The sequence below is a fragment of the Spermophilus citellus genome, assembly GCF_964194105.1.
Source record: "Spermophilus citellus genome assembly, chromosome: 4".
NCBI classification, from domain to species: Eukaryota; Metazoa; Chordata; class Mammalia; order Rodentia; family Sciuridae; genus Spermophilus; species Spermophilus citellus.
In genome coordinates, this window is record NC_138185.1 from 21,763,231 (window position 1) to 21,784,755 (window position 21,525).

General features: G+C 49.4%; 2 protein-coding genes and 1 long non-coding RNA gene across 6 annotated transcripts in view; 1 reads left to right on the forward strand and 2 right to left on the reverse strand.

Moving 5' to 3' along the window:
- Window positions 1-5,999, forward strand: part of SAMHD1 (SAM and HD domain containing deoxynucleoside triphosphate triphosphohydrolase 1) — a 49,336-nt gene extending 43,337 nt beyond the window's left edge. For 2 of the 3 annotated variants that reach the window (XM_081292505.1, XM_081292503.1), the window contains one exon: window positions 3,868-5,999. In XM_081292505.1, the coding sequence (XP_081148631.1) occupies window positions 3,868-3,981 (114 nt within the window). In that variant the 3' untranslated portion in view covers window positions 3,982-5,999. Of the gene's footprint in view, window positions 1-3,850 lie in introns of all 3 variants that reach the window. The other variant, XM_081292504.1, reaches the window with a different exon arrangement.
- LOC308647948 lies at window positions 1,778-3,843 on the reverse strand. The gene is made up of 2 exons (XR_014021739.1): window positions 2,436-3,843; window positions 1,778-2,256 (listed from the first exon to the last, which is right to left on the reverse strand). It is a non-coding gene; the product is annotated as an uncharacterized lncRNA (long non-coding RNA).
- A 1,599-nt stretch (window positions 6,000-7,598) lies between the features above and the next one.
- On the reverse strand, window positions 7,599-18,815 carry TLDC2 (TBC/LysM-associated domain containing 2; the record flags this gene model as incomplete). 2 transcript variants are annotated; one of them, XM_081292288.1, is made up of 6 exons in its annotated part: window positions 7,599-7,734; window positions 8,640-8,713; window positions 14,176-14,271; window positions 16,502-16,654; window positions 17,296-17,457; window positions 18,783-18,815. In XM_081292288.1, 6 exons carry the CDS (start codon window positions 18,813-18,815, stop codon window positions 7,599-7,601), a joined length of 654 nt encoding a protein of 217 aa, XP_081148414.1. The 2 variants fall into 2 exon arrangements, with proteins under 2 accessions (XP_081148414.1, XP_081148415.1); XM_081292289.1 differs by lacking the exon at window positions 14,176-14,271.
- Between the last annotated feature and the right edge of the window lie 2,710 nt (window positions 18,816-21,525).

A 21,525-nucleotide genomic window follows, 5' to 3' on the forward strand; every position in this document is an offset into this window, starting at 1 on the left:
GCTTTCTAGTGCCTGTCTTCAGGCTCCAGTGGCATAATGGTCCTGTACTATCCACTCTGTTTGTAAACTCCTGGAGGGGCCCTTAACCCTGCCCGCCCAGCATGCTTCCGTGCTCCTCTAGGTGGGCAGGTGGACAGTAGCACTCTACTTCCTGGACTAGTTCTCTCCCTCACAGAACCAGCGTTGGTCTTTTTGCCCTGTGTTGGGTGCTAAAAGGAGCAGAACACAGGGCCCCACATGGAGGATTAGCTCAGTAAGCCAGCAGTTTGTCAAGTGCCAGAGGCATGATACCAGTTCATCCAGCCAAGATTCCAAGGGTAAGATGAGCTGCAGGGAAGCCTGTTAAAGAAGGGAGGAGCCGGTCAACCCCAGAGCTGGATGTGTTAGGCTGTAGCAGGCAGGATGTGTCTGGCAGTCCAAGAGAAGCATAAGGAGACCCCTCTGACCAGAGCAGAAGATTCTTACTGTTCAGTAGCGCAAGATTAAGTAGGAAAACAGACTAGATTATGGAGCACCCTTGATAATTGGCTGAGGACTTTTCCCTGTGTGCAGTGGGGATGGAATCATTGAGAGTATTCAAGACCCATCTTGTTCCTGGAATTATTTACTTGTGTGTTTGTTATCTTATGTGGTTGTAGAGCAAGGCCCCAGGGAATAAGTAAGTCAGTCCATCTCAGGTACTCTAGCAGCTAAGAAAACTTAAACCACTGAAAATTCTAGCCAAAGATGGATTAGAACTTGGATAGACGGAAGCAGAGAGACAGGGGACTATGAAAGGGTGGTTATGTGGTGATAACTCCCCTAAATCTAGGTACATTCATTCACTCAGTGTGAGTACTTTTTTGGCGGGGGTGGGGGTGGGGGTTGGGGCAGGCCCTGGTAGGTACCAGGGGTGGAACAGCACCATGTCAGTCAATTTTTTGTTGCTATGACCAAAATACCTGACCAGAACACCTTAGAAGAGGAAAAGTTTAGTTTGGCTCATGGTTTCACAGTTCTCTTGGTCTATGATCAGTCAGTTCCATTGCTCTGGATCTGAGGTAAAGCAGAGAGAGAGAAGAGCAAGGGAAAATATATGATCCTTGGTGCGTGCCCCCAGTGACCCACTTCCTCCAGCCACACCCACCTGCCTACAGTTACTATCCAGTAATCCATTCAAATTATTAATCAAATGCATTAATCATCTGGTTAGATTATGGCTTTCAAAAACTGATCATTTTACCTCCTGCATTGTGTCACACATAAGCTTTCAGGGTACACCTCATATCCAAACCATAACAAGTACCTAAGACAGACATAGTTACTTAGTCCCACAGGTCTTACTCTTGGGAATAACAATATCCAGGTAGATAACAATTGCAGTACCATGGGAAGTGCTTCAGCATGGGCTGGTGCAGATCCTCAGCACAGAAAAGGAGGAGGATTTAGCCATAATTCATTGGTCTGGAAAAAATTGAATAAAGAAGGGCTTAGGGCTGGGGAGGTGGTTCAAGCAGTAGCGTGCTCACCTGACATGCATGGAGCGCTGGGTTCAATCCTCAACACCACATTAAAAATAAAATAAAAGATATTGTGTCCACCTAAAACTAAAAAATAAATAAATAAAAATTAAAAAGAAAAGAAGGGCTTAGAGGGCTGAGCTATAGCTTAGTAGCAAAGCACTTGCCTAAGAAGCATGAAGCACTGGTTTTGGTCCTCAGCACCACATAAAAATAAAAAACAAAATAAAGGCATTATATCCATCTATAACTAAAAAAAAATTTTTTTAAATGTTAAAAAAAAAAAAAGGCTTAGAAACTGAGACCTGAAGGGTGAGTGAGAAGATTCTGCTCTGGAAAGGCTGGGGGCAGAGGCAGCATGGGGATGGGCCAGAAGAGGGGAGAGAGCATGCCTCAAAGCACCAGAGGAGGAGGATCAAGTGTGAGGTGTCTGGAGCTTTCTGCAGTCCTGTGAGCCACAACAACCAGGAGCCATCAAATCAGGGAGAGTGACATCTCTAAATTTGCATTTATAAAATTCACTAGAGTTGAAATCAGGATGGTTAGAATAAGGAAGTGTGATGGAAGTAGTAGAGGGGAGTTTGAAGATAAATAATGCCAATTTCAAGATAGGTTTTCCTATGTGACATCATGGCAATTAAATGGCTGCTTGTAAAGTCTCTGTCAAGTCAGATCCATTATAGTTTCAACAGAGGGAATTTAACATGGAAGATAAAATTCAAAAGTTTTGGCAGAGATAAAAGAATGAGCCGAGGGGCTGGGGATGTGGCCTGGCATGCGTGCGGCCCGGGTTCGATCCTCAGCACCACATACAAACAAAGATGTTGTGTCCACCGAGAACTAAAATAAATAAATAAATAAATAAATTCTCTCTCTCTCTCTCTCTCTCCCTCTCCTCTCTTTAAAAAAAAAAAAAAAAAAGAATGAGCCGAGGACAGGGATGCTACAGCGGAAGCTGCTCCCCTCCTAGGAAAGACCCAGAGAGCAGGCAGGAAGGGTCCAGGAACTGGGGCCCTGGCAGAAGTTAGAAGCTTAGATGGGTCATGGCCACTGCTACCATGCCAGAAAGAAGAGGGGGAATGGCTGGCCTCTGCTGGCCTCTCACCTCCAGTCTCCCATTGAGTCTCCCATTGGTCAAACTTAGGCTGGAAGGTGCTCAGCACCAGAGTCCCTAGATGAAGGTAGAGTGGAGGAAGGAGAAGAGGATCTGAGAGCAGATCAGTAGAGGAGGAGCAGGTGTCCTGCTTCAAGCATCCTGTCCCTAGTGTACTAGAGACTCGCAAAGATTGAACACCTTCCTATAACCAAAGAGAATCCACCCACACATTCTAGAACAGATGAGGACAGTTGGTTTGGAGGGCCTTGCTTATGCTTTCTGCATTCAGGCCATGGTGTTACTTTGAGGCCAACCTCATTTTGAGTGAAGGGTTCATTTGATTGGAGTCTATGCCAGAGTTAGAGGGTTTTTTGTTGGTGTTATTATTTTTTGGTGGGGGGTGGGAGTGTTTTGCTTTTATTTTGAGATGGGCCCTTGCTGTGTTGCCCAGGCTGGCCTCCAGCTTGGGATCCTGCTGTCTCAGCTTTCTGAGTAGCCACCACACCCAGCTAAAAACTTTGATTGCAGAGAAAAATTCAAGTTCAGGTACATACTGTCCTTCCTCTTTTTTTTTTTTTTTTTTTTTTTTTTTTTGCCATTTTGTAGACCTAGGTCATTTATTTTAGAAAGGACCAGGCAAGAGAAAAGCAAGAAACCAGTGCAACTGCTCATTCCCCTGGAAACAGAATAGAATTTGTGTTGCGTGGAAGTGTGCAGAGGAGATGTGCCTGGACCCAGGCAGCAGTGTGCTGCCTCCACCCGTCTTTGAAAAGAGGTCTGGTGGCTTTTTTTCCATGAAGGCCCTTATCTGCTTAGGACTGTAGTGTTTCAAGTTGACCAAGCACAGGGCATATATAATTTGGAATTTCCCAAGAAAAAGTATATCCAGAAGCAATCTACCTGCAAGCCAAGGACATTAAGGACATATGTATGCCTAAGATTCAGAAATGAAATGACGGAAACTGGCTTTTCTTTCTTTCCTTCCTTCCTTCCTTCCTTCCCCTCTTCATCACTGAGCTATGTCCCCAGCCCTATTTAGTGCCAGGGATTGAACTCAGGGCCCTTAACCACTGAGCCATATCCCCAGTCCTATTTGTATTTTTATTTTGAGACAGGTTGTCACTAAGTTGCTTAGATCCTTGGTAAGTTGCTGGGGCTGGCTTTGAATTTGCGATTCTCCTGCCTCAGCCTTCTGAGCCACTGGGATTACAAGTGTACCCCACTACACCAGGCTTTGGATTTTCTTTAATTCCAGTTCTCTCTTCCTGATAGGATGGTGATGTTGTAGCCCCACTTATTACACCTCGAAAACCGGAGTGGAATTACAGGGATTCAGCCCACAGTCCAGCCCACTTCTCAGGAGCAGCCAAACGCCTTAAATTTTAATGATGACTTGGCATGAAATCTGTAATCGGACACTTACAAAAAGCCCTCCCCCAAACAATTTAGGGGATTTAATCACATAGTTTCACAAATTTAGTAACTAGTGCTTTTATTCTGTACTTTGAATATATACACATACTAAAGGTAAGTAATTTTTATTTAAAAAAAATGCTGTTGGGCAAATCTTCCTATATGTGCTATGAAAAGCATTACTTTGCCTATTTTTAACATTAACTTTCTCCTTTAGTAGTCTATTTTCTTAGAATAACAACTCTTTATCTACTCTGAACTCCTATGACAGGTGATTGTTTTTTGTTTTTAATTTAGAAATCAGACAAGGGCACAACTTTGAAGTTGAAAGTGTCATGAACAGACATGATTAAAAATAAATAAAATCTCCGTCCCCTGAGAGATGTCCTCTCAAACCCAAAATTTCTCTACTGAGGATAGCTTCTCAAATGATACCTAAACTTACCAGTGAAAGACATTGCCCTCACTCTGGTAGCCCCTACAAGCTGCACAGCTGTGGTAAACAGTAGACCAGGGCCAGGAGTCACGGCCAGGGCCAGGAGTCGGCTCCAGCTCTGGTGAGCAGACCTGGGGGCTCCGGCCTCTTTGTCTTTCCTTTTTTTTTTTTTTTTTTTTTTTGTGGTGCTGGGAATTGAACCCAGAACCTCTTGCAGCTAGGTATACACTCTGCCACTGAGCCACACTCCGTCCTCCTCTTCAGTGGAGCATAAAAACCTCTTTCAGGAATCTGCAGAGGCAGAGGATCCTTCCAGCCAGGCCGCCAGAATCTGCTGTGGCTTCAGACCCGGCAGCTTGTTTTTCTTTGAATTCTCACCGTCCATCTCCTAGGACCTCACCACTGCCCAGCCTGGAGAGGCCTCTCTAGCCTGTCTCCTCATCTGCCTTTTGAGCTGCTCAGAGGTCGTCACAGGGACTGTCCTTGGGGCTATTCTCACCTGGAACTTTGTTTTCGCATTTTCCTCCAGGCATTTTACAGGTTTCAGAGCAGACTAGACTGCCTTTCCTGAGGTTGGTGACTACCAAGTGGGTCCCAGCTTCCCCTTTGTAACTTGATGTTCCCAGCAGTAGAGAGGGTACCATCATGGTCAGGCAGTGCTCCTGTGCCCAGGGGATCCCCTACCCCCAGGGTGTAGAAGTTCACCAAGAACAAAGTCTGGGGTTGGGGCCAAAGTGGGCAGTGAACAGAGAGAATTCTTACGCACTGATGCTCCCTGGCAGCCTGGAGCAAGGTGGCAGTGGGCAGCCAGAGTGAGTGGGGAGCTCAGGCCACAGGCCAGGAAGTACCTGTGCTGTCACTTTCCACTGTTCTCCTGGGAGTGATAGTCAACCCTTGATTCTCTACTGAGGGATGGAAAGTGGTGACAGCCCAGGGTCCCAACTGTTCCAAATGCCCTGCACCTGATGTGGATGGAACAGCCCCTGGTTACAGTGGAAAGTGGCAACATCACCCCTACCACGGTGCCCTGGTGGGGACAGTTCACACATGGGCTCATGAAAGCACAGGGGAGGTTCCAGGTTGGATCTGCTCAGCCGAGGTGCCTGTAAAACCTGCAGGGGAAACGGCTGGAGGTCTCAGCTCCTGTGCCCAGACTCAATGTCAAGAATGTAATATTTTTGTGCCAAGATTTATTTTTCCTGCCACTTTTATTTTTAAATCATTGTGGTTTACTCTGCAGTTTTGTAATCCTAATATTGTATCATTGTGCTGACTGAGAAACGACTTGAATCTGTTTGTTGTTGTTTTTGCCTCTTTCCTTACATGTAAGGCAGCTGCACTTTATGCTGTTTGCAAGTGTTTTTATTATGAGAACCATGTGCCATTAACAAGGCTAAATTTTTCTTAAGAAACATCTTGACTCTGTATAAAAAAGGGATTTTTACAGCTTAGTCTCTAGAGTTCCTGAACATTGTCACCTTGAGACTGTGAATAGAACCGACTGGTTCCTTCCGCTGGGTGAGGGAAATGGCTGCAATAAAGCTTCACGAATGTGTCTCCAGTGTGGATGTGTGCTCTTGAGCCACTTTCTCCTTACCCTGTTGTGTGCCCAGTCTGACTCTGCTGTGCACATGAATGCGGGCCGTGCAGGACTCTGATGTTGCTTAGTCCTTCCACACCGTGGGGTCAGTGAGAGGCTTGGCAGTAACAAGGTCCCTGGCAGGGAGCTCTCCTCATGCAGCAAGGGCAAGGAATAGCATCTTTCCCTCTAGCAGAAGGCAGGCCCTGACGTGGGACGGAGAGGACTAAGGAGTGTTCTTAGTTTGCAGAGCTCCTGTTGCACCAGAAAACACTCCTTTCTCTCTTCTCATCTCCTTCAAGTTCTATCCACAGAGGTTCAGCATCTTTGCCCAAATAAGCATACTGTTCATTTGCTGCTTTCATATCTTCATTGTACCTTGGTGGCATGCAGGACCCCCAGAGTTCTAGTATAGGCACGGGACAAGAGAAGGAATACTGCTGCTAGAGTCTTTGTTAGTTCCTCGGGCTGAGCCCAGGTTTCTGAGGTTTGACAGCGTTCTTTAAAATAATTCTTAAAACATACAAGGTACAACACCACCCATGTAAGAGAATACTGGTTTTGTTTGTTTGTTTGTTTTGTTCTAATTAGTTATACATGACAAGAATGCTGTTTTTGTAAAAAAATATATATATATACATGTATCTCCATAGAAAATTGTTTTGAAAGATATACATGAAAACATTACTGTTTGGGGAGTTTGCATTTTAGAGAGTTTTATTCATTCATTCATTTATTCGTTCATTCATTCATTCATCATTTTTGCAGTCCAGGTGTTGAACCCAGGGCCTCCAGCAAGTGCTGTACTGACTGCTGAGCCAATCCCAATCCTTTTTTTTAATTGATTTTATTTTTTTTAAATACACGACAGCAGAATGCATTACAATTCTTATTACACATATACGGCACAATTTTTTCATATCTTTATATATAAAGTATGTTCATGCCAATTCATGTCTTTATACATGTACTTTGTTTTTTTCTAATTACAATTCTTTATATATATATATATTTTTTTTTTTTAGTTGTTGATAGACTTTTTTTTATTTATATGCGGTGCTGAGGATCGAACCCAGTACCTCACACATGCAAGGCAATAGCGCTACCACTGAGCCCCAGCCCCTACAATTCTTATTACACATATATAATTTATTTTATTTTGAGATGGGATCTTGCTAAGTTACTTAGGCTGGCCTTGAACTTGCTTACCTCCTGCCTCAGCCTCTCGAGTAGCTGTGTCCCACCACACCTGGCAATTTAAAATTTTTTCTGTGTCTTCTGGGTTTTCTACAATAAACATGTATTCACTGTTGAATTCCTATAACAGTAATTTTCATGAGGTACTCTGCTTCTTGGGTAAGGTGTGTCTTTCACATATTCAGATCACTTATGCAGAACAGTGTCTGCCCACCTACCTGTCTGTCCTCAAGCCATAAGGAGGCTGTCCAACAGCCAGAGTCAACATGAGTATGTCATCCTAGTTTCAGAAGGGGCTGCCCCATGTGAGGAAGACCTGGACAGCATCCATGAGCAGGCCTGAGTCCCTGTGGCCCAGGAAGCTGCTGGCACAGGGCATCAGCTCAGAACCCAGGCCTCCAGCTCCTTGATGCAGAACTGCTCGCGCCGAGCCAGCACCTCATTGTTGAAGGTCGCGCAGGGGTGGCTTCCCCCGTGATACAGGTCTCCGTCTAACCATAGCCCAAACTGGCCGCTGGAAAGAAGAAGATGTTGGCATGACTCAGCCCTGTATGTCGGGCCTCAGAATCCACCACTGCCAGCCCTTAGCCACGCCATCACAGCTGCCCAGTTGGCTCCTCATTGTTCCTTAGACCAACTTATCCTGACTTTTCGGGGGATTCAGCATGTTGTTCCCTGTGGGGCTTAAAGCACTTTTTAAAGACAATTCAAGGATTTTCATAAATACGTACAGTGGTACAGCCATCCCCACAGCCCAGACACTTGGAACATTCTAATCCCCACATTTCACAGAAAACCTAGGCTGGAGCGAAGAAGTGAATTACTACAAATCAGCAATGGCTGATGTGTTTGTGCCAAGCTGCCTCTCAAAGGAGGCTTTTCAGGCAGCTGGGAAAGCAAAAGAATTTGGTACTAATCAAGCAGTGCTTTCATCTCTGCCCTCAGGGTAAAACTCATTAATGTGCCTGCATTTGAAGGTCACACCAAGAGTGAGACCAGCCTCCTTTTTCCTAACTCTCTCCATCTCCTAGACATATACAGAAGTCCAGGTTATTAGAGGAGGGCAGATGTAGCCTTCCTCTAATTAAAGTTAGGTCCCCTAGGATCACTGGGCTGACTGGCAAATCTGAGTCTTGCCATCTCTGGACTCCAGCCTCATCCAACCATGTCATTGTACCCAAAGTCACATGAATTCGGACTCAGCTGTATAAACTGGTGGGGGAGTTTGTGCATCTTCTTGCTTACTCCTTGGCTTCCGTGAGGTTGAGAGGTTGGCCCAGGGGTGGACAATCACTGAAGGAGAAAGTGAACCCCCAGCCTCCCCACTTCATCTGGAGCAGTTATAGCCTGCAGTTATGGAGAGAGAAGGGGTCCAAACACAGACTCCACCCCAAGACTCGGGAGGATGGCGACACTCACCTGCCACTGCCCATCATCAGGGAATCCAAGTCTCCTTTCACAAAGAAAGAGTTGCTTCCTGTCCACTTAAAGACCTGGGGTGACAGACAAAGCTCAGGGTTACTGGTGAGTCCTGGTTGTGCAGTCTGACTCCAAGCCACTAGATGGCAGCGTCGTGGAGGGAATAAAGCCTCCAGGGCCCAACCAAGCTGCAGGAACTCTGTGCCCCAGGCTCCTGAGATTTCTCCTTGTTGTTCAGCTCTCACACCCTGTAGTTTGAGTTTCCACAGCCTAGAAGCGCCTTCGCTCTAGGAATAGCTGGAAAGAAGTGGAGCCGGGACTGATTCTACCATGAACATGCATCTCTCACTTCAGGTCACACCAAGCCTGCCTGTCCCCAACAACTTGCCTCCTCCCCAGTGCCCTGGCCACAGCCTCCCAATGTTTTTGTCCCACCAGCTCCTGCCCCAGCCCATCTCCACACTGTGACCTGAGTGTTCTATTTGGAATCTGTAATGGGGGAAGTTGGGCTTCTTCCTAGAGCCCCTGGCGCAGCTGCCTGCACCCTGATTTTCTCTCTGATCTCTTCTCCCCCTGTTGACTGCACATGAGCTACTCTGGCCTTGCTGTCCCTGGAACATCCAAAGCTCATTCCTGCTTAGACCTCTGTGCTCACCGTTCTGCTGCCCAGAGGGCTCTTCCCCCAGGTCTACTAGGACCCTCTTCTCTTTCAGCTTAAGGGTCATCCCAGAAACGTTCCTGGACATCCCTATTAAGGCCGTTCTTCCTCCAGCCCTGTCTTGTCCTTCTTGGCGTTTACCCTCGGAGAGCACTCATTCGGCGGCGTCTGTGTGCCTTTATCCGCCCACTGAAATGGTCCAGAGGGCAGCTTGGTCCCTGGCACAGTGGAGTGCTGTGGCTGAATTCATTTATTAAATAAATACATTATTTAAGAGTCAAATTAGGCAATAAAAGGACTTCTAAAGGGCCACAAAGGTATATTATTGCCAGCAATTAGTTGTAAAAACAAAACCTAAAAAGGACGAATTAAAAGATAAGTCCTGGCTCAGAAGGAATGAGATAATATTAGCAAGTAACCAGAGGAAAACAGAACTGTTGCCAAGCACAGTGACACACGCCTGTAATCCAGCCACCCAGGAGGCTGAGGCAGGAGGATCACAAGTTCAAAGCCAGCCTCAGCAACTTAGCAAGGCTGTAAGAAACTTAGTGAGACCCTGTCTTAAAAAATAAAAAGGTCAGGGATGTGGCTCAGTGGTTAAGCACCACACCCCCTGCGATTCAATCCCCAGATTCAAAAATAAAAAAATTTAAAAGAACTATTGAACACTTCCTCAACTTCCTTCAAAGACATGACCTCCAGACTTGAAACCATAAGATAAATATTGCTACAGAAAAAAATTAAGATGAAGTTCATGGTGCTGCTTAGAATAGCAATCAAAAGATGAAGCATTGGGAATTCATGAAGGACACAGAAGTGCCCGAAGACCAAAGACAGTAAAGAATTAACCAGTTTTTTTAAGAGATGGGATTCCATAACCATAGGCAGGGAAGGCAGACAGTGTCCCCTGAAGAAAAACATCATTCATTTCAGTAATTTTTTTAGCACTTATGCACTAGGCACGGGTTAAGTACTAGGTACAATGGTGAACACAGTAGGTTAAAATCTCTGCCTCAAAGGACTCACATTCTAGTGGAAGGAAGCAGATAAAAAAGTAAGAAATAGCATGTTAGAAGGTGAAAATGCTAGGGAGAGAAATGAGAAGGGCAATAAAGGTTTTCAGGGAATGGGGGGGTGATAATTTTGAATAACCTAGGCAGGGTGGTCACTGAAATGGCAACATTAAGACAAAGTCCTGTGGGATGGAGCCATGTGGAGACCTAAGAGAAGGGCATTCTGGGCAGAACAGCATGTACAAAGGCCCTGAGGCAGAGTAGACCTATGTCCAAATGCCAGTTCAGGCCAGTGTGGTTGGAGCAAAGTAATGGGAAGGAAAATGGTAAGAAACAATATCAGAGACAAGCCAGGTTATTGGTCTTTGTACAGACTTTGGCTTTTCTCCAAGTGAAAAAGGAAGCCAACGGGGCTAGGGATGTGGCTCAAGCGGTAGCGCGCTCGCCTGGCATGCGTGCGGCCGGGGTTCGATCCTCAGCACCACATACCAACAAAGATGTTGTGTCCGCCGAGAACTAAAAATAAATATTAAAAATTCTCTCTCTCTCTCTCTCCTCTCTCACTCTCTCTTTAAAAAAAAAAAAAAAAAAGGAAGCCAAAAAGCAACATGCTGTGACTTCCTTTTCAAAAGGATCACTCCAGCTAACTTAGGACTGCAGGTAGAACCAGGGAGACCCATTAAGATACTGCAGCAGGAACAAAGAAGGCTTGAACCAGGGTGACAGCTAAGCACGTGTCTAGATGTGGAGGATTCTGAACATAGGCGGAGGCAGCTGTTAGCCCAGATGCGGATGTGAAAGGAAGAGGGAGCTCTCCAAGATTTTTTGGTCACAGTGGCAGAGAAGATGGAGGTACCATTATCTCTGGTGAGGGAAAACAGGGAGAGGAGCAGATTTCATGGAGCAAAGACAGGAGCTCAGTTTCAAACAGGTTAAGCTTGACATGTCATGTTGGAGAACCAAGCAGAGGTGCTGGGCAGTGGTTGGCTGTGTGAGTCTGGAGTCCAGGGAAGAGGTCATCAGCATGTGGTTGGCATGGAAACCTGTGAGGGTGGATGAGACCACAGAGGAAATGAGGGTTGGCAGAGAAGAGCTGAGAACCCAGAACTGATCCCTGACAGTAAGAGAGTTGGAGGAAGAGAGGGAGCCAGCAAGAGGCAGACAAGGACTTGGCCTGCAGTAGGAGGAAGGTTCTAGAACTCTAGTATGCGGACACTGGAGGGGCAATGGTGATGCCCAGCATCCTGACCATGCACAACTGGCGCCCGTCTCCCAGGAAGACTGGAGGAGGCTCTAGCTGGTGGAGGCTAGACAGACAGCCTTTGGCAAGGTGGTCTGCACTTATTAGAAGAGCTCAGGGCAAACCGAAGCCCCTGGAACTAATTCTCCACCCATCAGTATTTCTTGATGACAGTGCCCGGCCACATACTCCCTGCTCCACCCTGTCTCTGTGGATGCCTGAATGTGCTCCCGGCCCCCAAGCACAGCTCTGAGAACTCCTCTGACCCGCTCAGTCACCTGCTCATCTTGGGTTTGTCTATCAAGATCCAGCTCCAGAAGCTCCTCCTCCAGGAAGCCTCCCTGATCACCCACCCCACCAGACACAGGTGCCTCTGCGCTTCTTCCGGAGCCCTTCTTACTCAGTTTAGTGTTCAGCTTTCCTTCCCCAGCGCAGGAGCATCCTAAGCCGGGGACCCTCTGCAGTTCAGAGAGGTCGTGCTGTGCTGCGGCTGCATTCAGACTCCTGTCCCGTCCTCACCTCCGGCAACTGGGTTAACTGGGGCCCATCATTCAACTTCTCTCTGCCTCAGTTTCCTCCTCTATAGCATGGGGATGATAATGGCACAGTCCTCTGGGGACTGATGTGAGGATGGTGCTGGTATGTGGAGGCGGGAAGGTGACCCACAGCAGCCGTCATGTTGATTCATGTTAAAAGTAGGGTGCTCCCTGCCACCCAAGCAGAGCTCGGTGGCTTCCTTCAATAAGGGACCCAGAGGCAGAAAATTGTTGGATGGAAGACGTTTGGGATGGGAGATGTTTGGGACTATTATTATTGTCCTTCAGAAACCCCATGACAGGAAGCAAGAGCTGGAGTCTGTCACCTTAGACCACCTGGTCTTTCTGACAGCTTCTCCCTCCTTCAAGAGCCTCAGCTCCATATAGCGACTCGGGAGGCTAAGGCAGGAGGATCACACACCAGCCTCAGCAACTTACTGTCTCTAAAGAAAAAATAAAAGGGGGCTGGGGATGTGGCTCAGTGGTAGAGGCTTGCTCATAAAAAAACATAAACAGTCATTGTGTCCATCTACAACTAAAAATATTTTGTAAATAAAATAAAATAAAATAATAAAAAGGGCTGGGGTGTGGCTCAGTGGCTAAGCACCCCGGATCCAATCCCTGGTACCAAAAAACAAAAATAAGGAAAGAGCCCCAGCTCCTTGGCAGATGGTGCCACCTGAGATACCAGCCACCTGTGGCCGTCGATCACAGGTCTCTTCACCCCCATCACTCACCATCCCCTCCTCTTTCCTGATTCCCGGGTGAACTTCCGTCCCTGTTCCCGCCTACAGTCTTTTTCTCTTAACCTCCAGAAGGTTCTCAGCTACTGTCTTCCGTGGTCACCTCGGGGGACTTGTCCTCATCAGGGATGGCAGAGAACTTCTCCACAGTCTAGCTCAAATGTCCCTTGTATGCCATATCCAACAGGTCAACGCACTGTTCCCTGCTCCTCAGGGAGACCTGTCCTCTACTGAGGCCAATTTTGAATTTTGTCCCAGTATCCCTCAGTTTCTGGTGGCTTCCCTTGCCTCTTTCCAGCCTAGGTTCTGTGATGCATTTGGGATATATATATATATATATATATATATATATATATATATATATAGAGAGAGAGAGAGAGAGAGAGAGAGAGAGTGTTGTTGATGGACCTTTTATTTATTTGTATGTGATTCTGAGAATCGAACTCAGGGCGTTACCACTGAGCCACACCCCAGCCCCATGTGGTGCGTTTTGTATTTTCTCTCCTTCAACCTGCTCTTCCCTCTCTGCCTGTGTGTGTTGGGGGTGTCGAGGGCAGGGAGATGGGATATGCCCCAGAGTTCTGCTTATGCCAGGCAAGTGCTCTACCACTGAATTACATCCCCAGCACTTTTTATTTATTTTATTTTGAGACAGGGACTCGCTAAGTTGCTGAGGCTGGCCTCAACCTTGCACTCCTCCTGCCTCAGCCTCCCAAGTTGCCCAGATTACAGGTGTGTGCCACCATGCCTGGCTCCCTTCCTGCCTCGGCTCAACCAACTTGGCAAAACCCCAATCCTGGAAGACCCTCCCATCCACCTTTCTCCAGGCCTGGCAGAGGTGATGGACACGGCTGAGGGGTTGTCCCGCCTTGAAACTCACAGGCCCAAACCTCCACCCGCCACAGCCTGGCGGTCCTGTCCCACAGTCTCCTCTAGGGCCCCCTCCCCAAGCTGTGGATCCTGGGTGACTCCCTCCCTCTCCTTCACGCCCCTCCTCCATCCTCACTCCACCTGTGCTTCCCAAGAAGCCATTGGCCACATCCTGCTGCCACCACACCTCAGGACCATCTGCTCTTGGGCCCCTGCTGCCTTTCCAGCTTGTGCCTGGAGAGCGGCACCCCTCCCCTCAGCCCGTCAGTGGTCACTCAAGACCTACAGAGCATTTTCTTTTTAAAGATGGACAGGCCAAGGGGATGCTCTGCTCTTCGTTGCCCTGCTGCGTCCCCCTGGGTGGAGAGAGGGACACCAAGCAGCCCAGCATGGGGGTTGGAGCTGGGGGCCACTGGGACCCTGGGAACTGTGGCCTGCCATAGAGCCCCCGGGCCCATAGGAAATGAGGACCTCACCTTCAGCTGTGGGGAGAAGGAGAAGAGGAATGTCTCGCCTGTGCCGTAGAAGCCCTTGCTGAGTCGAAGGGCTGAGGAGGAGAAGGCGCCAAACACCTGGAAGGCAGAGGACAGGGGTCTGACACCGGGAGGGAGTTGGGGTCCTCTGGCAACCCCGTCCTGCAGACTCAGTGAGGCAGGCTTGTCCTCAAGGCCTCAGGGGAGCCCCCCTGGTCTCTACCTGCACCCCTTCCCTGCCAATCCCCAGGAGAGCCCGTGGGGCCTCTCAGTGTCAGCACCCTCCCGCCGCTTCTCAAACCCACTTACTTTACACAAGTACTTCCAGAAACACCGGAGGCACAGACAAGCACAGACAAAACGGGACCCTCCCAGATCCCCTTCAGGCTCCCCAGGGTGATTTTTCATGATATTTTTGGTGTGTTTCCTCTAGTCTCAGGTCAATGCCGGTGTGCACACCTCCACACGAAAGCAAGGTTCCAAGGCCTGGTTTGGGGCACTGCTCCCTCACCTCTATCCCCCGCCCTCCTTACACTGGGACTGAACCAGGGGCGCTTTACCACCGGCTACAGCCCCAGCCCTTTTTATTTTTTATTTTGAGACAGGGTCTCATCAAGTTGCTTAGGATCTTGCTAAATTGCTGATCCTCCTACCTCAGCCTCCTGAGAAGCTGAGACTACAGGAGTGTGCCCTTGCATCATTTCAAGTTGAAAATCCATAAAGTTGTTATCCTCACTTTTCTTTAACAATTTCAAACATAAAAAAACTTCAAAACACAGTACAGATCCCCCCACTACACTCAAAATCATAAAGTTGTTTGCTATATTTGTCTCTCTCTCTCCCCCCGTCCCTCTCCCTCTTCATTTATATATTTCTCTGGCCCATTTGAAAATAAGCAGCAGATACTATGACCACACCAAATAGTTCATCTCCTATGAATGGAGACTTTCTCTTACATAACCACAGTACTATCATCCCCCTAAGAGAATTAACAATAATCCCATAATGTCTTCTAGTAGCTATTCCATTTTTTCCAGTTGTCCCAAGAATGCCTTTAATATCATGCTTAAAAAAGAAACACAAAAACTTAACACACTTAATAGGTATGCTTTACATCATGTTTCTTGATTGCCTGGTATTTCACTATACGGAGTGAAACCTCATTCACTCTGTGGAGGGATTTGCATTGACTGAGCCATCATTCTCTGGTGGGATAGGTAGGTGAGCTGTGGATTGTCACCATTATAAATGGCGCTGGGTGGCAGAGGTAGGATCACTGGGAACAGCTGGGTTGGGGGCTTAATATTAGGAGGGACTTCCTCGTAGTCAATGGTTTCTGCCACACAAGGGGCTGCTTCTGAAGAGAGTGAGCTTCCTGGCCCTCAGGTAGGGATTCCTTCCATCAGCATTTGGAGACAGGCACTCTGGCCCAAGTGGAGGGGTACATCCTCTGGAATCCCTGACATCTCTCCCAGCTCTAGTATGTTCCTTCCAGAGGAGATCATCATTTGAAATGAGCTACCAGTTCCACCCCTCCTTTTATATGGAGAGCCTTCTTGGAAATCCACCATTGGAAAGACCATATGGACGTCAGGCATAGCTACCTCAAGCCTCCTCTTATAAAATGCAGGAGTCAGCTGCCTCTTTGGACCTGCTTCCCTTCTCAGCTCCTCCAACTCATCCTTCTCCCACCAGTTAGGGGTGATTTCCAAACAAGCAATGGCCTTAGGCTTGGGGTATAGCTCAGGGGTAGAATGCTTACCTAGCATGCACAAGGTCATGAGTTCAAGTCCCTGCACCAAAAGAAAGAAACTCAAAAAAAAAAAAAAAAAAAGCAGGCTGAGGCTGTAGCTCAGTGGCAGAGCGCTTGCCTAGCACGTGTGAGGTACTGGGTTTGATCCTCTGCACCACATAAAAATTAACAAATAAAATAAAGGCATTCTTTCCATTAAAAAAAAAATACACTGATATTTAAGCTGTAGATCATCTGCTTAAAATCCCTCCATAGTTTCTTGTGCTTGGAGGCTAACAATGCAGTTTTGTTTTATGGTCAAATGATTATTTGCTTAAGGCCTGAGCCCTTCCCCCATTAAACTATTAGCTCCAAGAGGGCCGGGACCTTTCTGGGGTGATTCCATCTAGCCTGGATGTAGAAGGAGCTTAGGATCATGTGTCATGGGCGGGCTCTGAGTGGGGTAGGCCTCCACGCCATCAGCAGGGTCTGTTAGAGGTGGCTTGGTTTATCATCGCTGCCTCTCGTCCCTAAGGCTGTCATGGGCTGGACCCACTGATGTCCGGCTCTGTCCCCCGGAACCCCAGCCCAACTCACCTGCCCATCCTGGTCCCTCAGGAGCAGCAGCACTGGCCCACTGTGGCCTTCCATCTGCCGGTACAGGCTCCGCAGACTAAAGCCGTCCCTCGACGTACAGAAAACGAGACTCCAGGGGTGGCCGGTGACTCGTGCGGGGAGGTGGAGGCTAAGCTGGGGGCAGGGCTGGAGGTGAGTGAGGGGGTCCTCTCCCGCCGTCCTCCTTCCACCATAACCTCAGGACCCAGAGGACTGGGCTCAGCACCCCTGATGGGCACGGTGCCTCACTGTTTCCAGGAACTTCGTGCCTCTTGGCAACAGCCCTTGGAGACAGGAGTTTTTCTTCCCATTTTATAGATAAGGAAACTGAGCCTCAGCAAGGTGGGGCAACCAGCCCCAAACCCACAGGAGAGTAAGTGGCAGAGCCAGGAACCAAACCCAGACAGGGTTTCACTCCCCTGGGTCACTTTGTCCTCAAGAGGCCAGAGAATAGATGGGATATACTGAATCCTTCCTCCCTGTCCCCCATCTCCTGTCCCACCAACACCCCAGATTGGCTTCAGTTCCCAAGACTGATTCCATCTTGGAATTAACGTCTTTTCCTGAGTTCTCAGCCTCTCAGCCCCGTGCAGAGGCTGCTGGAAACGTTACTGGGTTTTTACTAGAAAGGAAAGGGAAGCCCAGAGAGAAGACTCCATTCACCCAAGATGACACAGAGAGCTAGAGACAGAGATCTGTGACCCCAGTGTCCCTGGGAGTGGCAGGTGTGGGGAAGAGGTCCAGGGCTGAAGTCCTGGGAAGGGCAGTGTCCGAACCTGCCTGATCTCCGAGGCACCGAGAACCTGGCTGGCTTCTGTCAGCGGGGGCTCCACGGGGTCTTCAGGGGCAGGGGCAGGAGCTGGGGCTGGGGCTGTCTCCTCTTCCTCTTCCTCCTCCTCACCCTCCTCCCCAGACATGGTGTCCTCCATCTGGCTGGGCTGTGAAGACACAAAGTCGCCAATGGGTTGAGGGACAAAGAGGAACCAACTTGCACTGTTTTCCCAGCCCAAAAGCCTCAGGCTGACTGCCCACCCCCTGCCCAGGTCCCTGCAGCCCAGCCCAGGAGAGCCGGGAGGTGCCCGTGACAGACAGGACTCTGCCCTGCCTCCAGCCTGCTTCCCCCCTGGCTGCCACCAGTGAATATGCAGGGTCACACACCCCAGGGCACAGGGCTGCCCAGTGGAGCCGTGGCCCTGCACCTGTCCACCTGTTTCCACTGAACCCAGAGTGAACCCTGGCTTTTGAGTTCCGTGTGGAGCAGGTGGCAGCCCATCCTGTGAGATGCAGCCATTGGTGTTAGTGCCTGAATTAAGGACCACACAACACTAGTGGTAATGACAATGGCTGACATTGGTACGGCTCATGCTGGGCTGGGCGGTGCTGGGTGCTCGCCATGCATGAGCTCTCTGTATCTCATCCAGAATCCGAAGAATGTGCTTCTAATTTCTCCCTGTCAGCCAGTGGAACCATGTGGGTAGTCACAGGTGAGACAGTGTTTATAGGTGGTTATAAAATGTGTTCCTCCATGTGAATTTTGTTCTGGCTTCTCAGTGTGAGAAGGTGTCCAGTGTAGGTGAGTGTGTTACACGGCGTGTTACATGTCACTGTGTTCTGAGGGCAAGCTGGGAGTGTGTAAAGGTGTGGGTGTGTGGGTGGGGTGTGTGCTGGTGTATCATTCACTCCCTTGAGCTTCCGCTCTGTACCAGGGTACTTGGTGTGTAAGTGTGTGTGTGTGTGTGTGTGTCCCCACACGCATGGACACTTGCGCGTGCATGCAGACCTACACAAAATGATTTCAGGCTTTTAGGAAGGAGAGACCCCTTAGAGAATAAGAAATGTCCAGAGGCTGGGGCTTTTAGGAAGGAGAGACCCCTTAGAGAATAAGAAATGTCCAGTGGTAGAGCACCTGCCTCGCACGTGTGAGTTCGATCCTCAGCACCACATAAAAATAAATAAAGTTTTGCGTCCATCTACAACTAAAAAAAATTTTTTTTAAAAAGACAGAAATGCCCAGGACTCCTGCTTGCCCCTGTCCCCAGGCTGAAGAGCCCCTCACTGTGTGGGGGCCTCTGGACACAGCTCCATCTGAGGACCACGGGGCAGGGAACACAGGCCACAGGCCCTGCTCTAAACCCCTAGACAGCAGAGGAGGGACTTAAGAGGGGAACAAAGCACCCACCTGCCTCCAACCCCAGCCCAGGCCCTCCCTGGCCGAGATCTCACTCCGTCCCAACCTCACCCACAGCCCGAGCTGGACCCTTACCAGCCTCGTGTAACGCCAGCGGAGACCTTGCATTCTTCTGTCGCAGCCCTGTGCTGGGAGCCAGTCCCCAGCCCTGTCCAGGGAGGAAGTGCTATGACAGGCCTCGAGACAGGAGGGAGGCGCCTGGGCACACCTCGCTGGCTCTGTGCCACCCAGCTGCCCTTTGCTCCCTCCTCTCACCTGTCACCCCCTGGTGTCCCCTGGGTGGATCTGTGAGCAACTGGGCACTCCAGGCCGCACTGACAGCATCGATACATCAGCCACATGGAACAGATTCTAGCTGATTCCCTTCCTCCTCCTCGCCCTTCTGACAGCCTGGCCTAGGGACCACGGCTCTTCCAGGGATGCCTGAAGCCCAGGCTGGGGGCCCAGGGCCTCTGACTCCCTGCTTGACCATGATAAGCCCATTTAACCCCCTAGGCCCAAGTTTCCCTGCATGAGCATCTAACGTTTGGACCTCGTCTCCTCAGAGGCGCTTGCAGGACGGCAGCCTGCAGTTCAGGCCCCTGCCAAAGCTGATGAATGCACTCCAGCAGGAGCTGGAAGGGTGCACCCAGGGCAAAGGAGCAGGTCCTTTAAAAACAATTTTTTGAGCTAGGGGTGTAGCTCAGTGGTAGAACACTCTCGTAGTGTACAAGGCCCTGAGTTTGATCCCTAGCACCAGAAAGAAAGTGGGAAGTGGGGGGCATGGCTGCGGTGTCAAGGTTCCAATATTAAACACTTACTTGGCTGTGTGACCTTGGGCAAGCTATTTAACATCTCTGTGCTTCGGTCTGCATTTCTGTGAAACACTAAGAGCTACCTCAGGAGACTGTTGTAAGAATAAATTAAAGTGGGGCTCAGTGGTAGAGCGCTTGCCTAGCATGTGTGAGGCACTGGGTTTGATTCTCAGCACCACATGTAAATAAATAAAGGTCCGTCAACAACAATAAAATTAAAAAAGAATAAATAAAGGCAATGCCTGAATTAAGATCCTTAGCCAGGCCTCCATCCTCACGTCCTTGATTCCATAAGATAACTCCAGTGGGCTGGGTAACCGCAGTGCTTACTACCGACCCCACATTACCTCTAGAAATCCAGGCCTGACTCCCCAACAAGAGGCCAGCTTCCCACCCGGGGGCCTCTGGGACTCAGTCTCTCAGTCCCTCACAAGGTGAGAAGCTCGACGTGGGGAGGGAAAGGTGAGAACCCTGGAGGCAGGGACTCACCCTACCAGGCCCTGGACACCTAGTTGCCTCTGGCTTTCTGGTCGACAGTTTCCTTAGTGTCCATCCTTGATCCTGAGGAGAACTGGCCACATCAACACCCGACCCTGCCCACCTGACGGCAGCAGTTTTGGCTCCAAACTCCTGTCCCCCAGCAGGTGGCTGGCACCTCTGCCCCAGGCGGCTCTTATATTCACCCAGAAGGTGGCAGGCCCTGGCCCTGCGCCAGCTCCGGTTCCAGCTGGGACAACCTGTTGGTAATTATCCTGCGTCAGGAACTCAGATCCACAAACACACACAAACAAAACCTCAGCAGGCCTCTGCCCCGGCTCTGTCCCCAAGATCTCCAAGGTGGGGGATACTGGGCTCCTTGGCTCTTACCAGGAGCTCCCAGAGGCCACCTGGTGTCTGATGCCCACTACTGAGGACCCTTTCCTTAAGGGTAAAATCTGTGATATGCAAATGCTATGGGAAAGAGCAATGCGGGGCGCTCTCTGTAAACACCCTGCTGTGGGGAAGCCCAGGGCCAGGCTTTGCCCTGTGGGCTCCCCCTCAGATGGTGAAGGACTTTCTTCATTGGCCCTGGGTACAGACAGGGAGGTCGTGCACAGCCCAGTGTGGCCCAGAAGACACTCTGTCGGTGGGCATTCTCTATCCCTGGCTCCCAATAGGACCTTGGTGACTGTTGTGTTGTTCAGTCATAAAAGTCAGAGCCAGAAGGGCTTCAGCTGGCCCCCAAGCGGGTGGCCCTGATCAGCCTCTGTTGGGTGGGTGAACACATGTCTCACAGGCGGCCCCCTCTTTACCCATCTAAAAGAGACCCTGTCCCTCTGGCCTTGGTGGAGAGGACTTGGGTCCCTCATACTCTGCTTAAGACCAGGTGTCCTGGGGGCAATACTTCCTCCAGGAATTGGGGGATGCCAAAGGACTTCTATTTTGGGAAAAACAGCCAAGTGAAGAGTCCTGTTGCCACTTCAAACATGGCTGTTGCAATGTGTGTTTAAGCTGTCAACGGCCCAGGGTCACATGCCGGGCACTTCCTGCCGCCCCTGCCTGGGTATCCCTCTTATCCCCGTTTCCCCCATGCTCCATTGGACACTCGGAGAAGTCAGGGAGGGTTGTGGAGCTTTCCCATTCTTTGTCTGCAAATCCAGGAAAATTCAGCGTGTGACCTGGCAGCAACACACCTGTCAGGTAACAGCCCCCAGAAAGGGGAAGTAGTGGGCATTGGGTGCCAGGGGGCCTGCCACTCCCACTCTGCCCTACCACCCCCACTCTGCCCTACAGCCGGCCTCCTTTCTCCTCTGCAGACTGCGAGCCACCTCCCACTCAAACTGCGTAGTCATCTCCAGGAAACAGCTGGAGTGTCCCATTACAGGGAGAAAGGTGAGTGACCCAGGCATGGAGCATCCACTCAGCGCCTCAGTGACATTGGCAGAGAGTTTAGGTGTAAATGGGAAATGTTTCCACTCTCCTGGTAAGAAAAAAGGAAAAAAAAAGAAAGAAAGAAAGATATAGAACGGCACCTGCGGGACCAT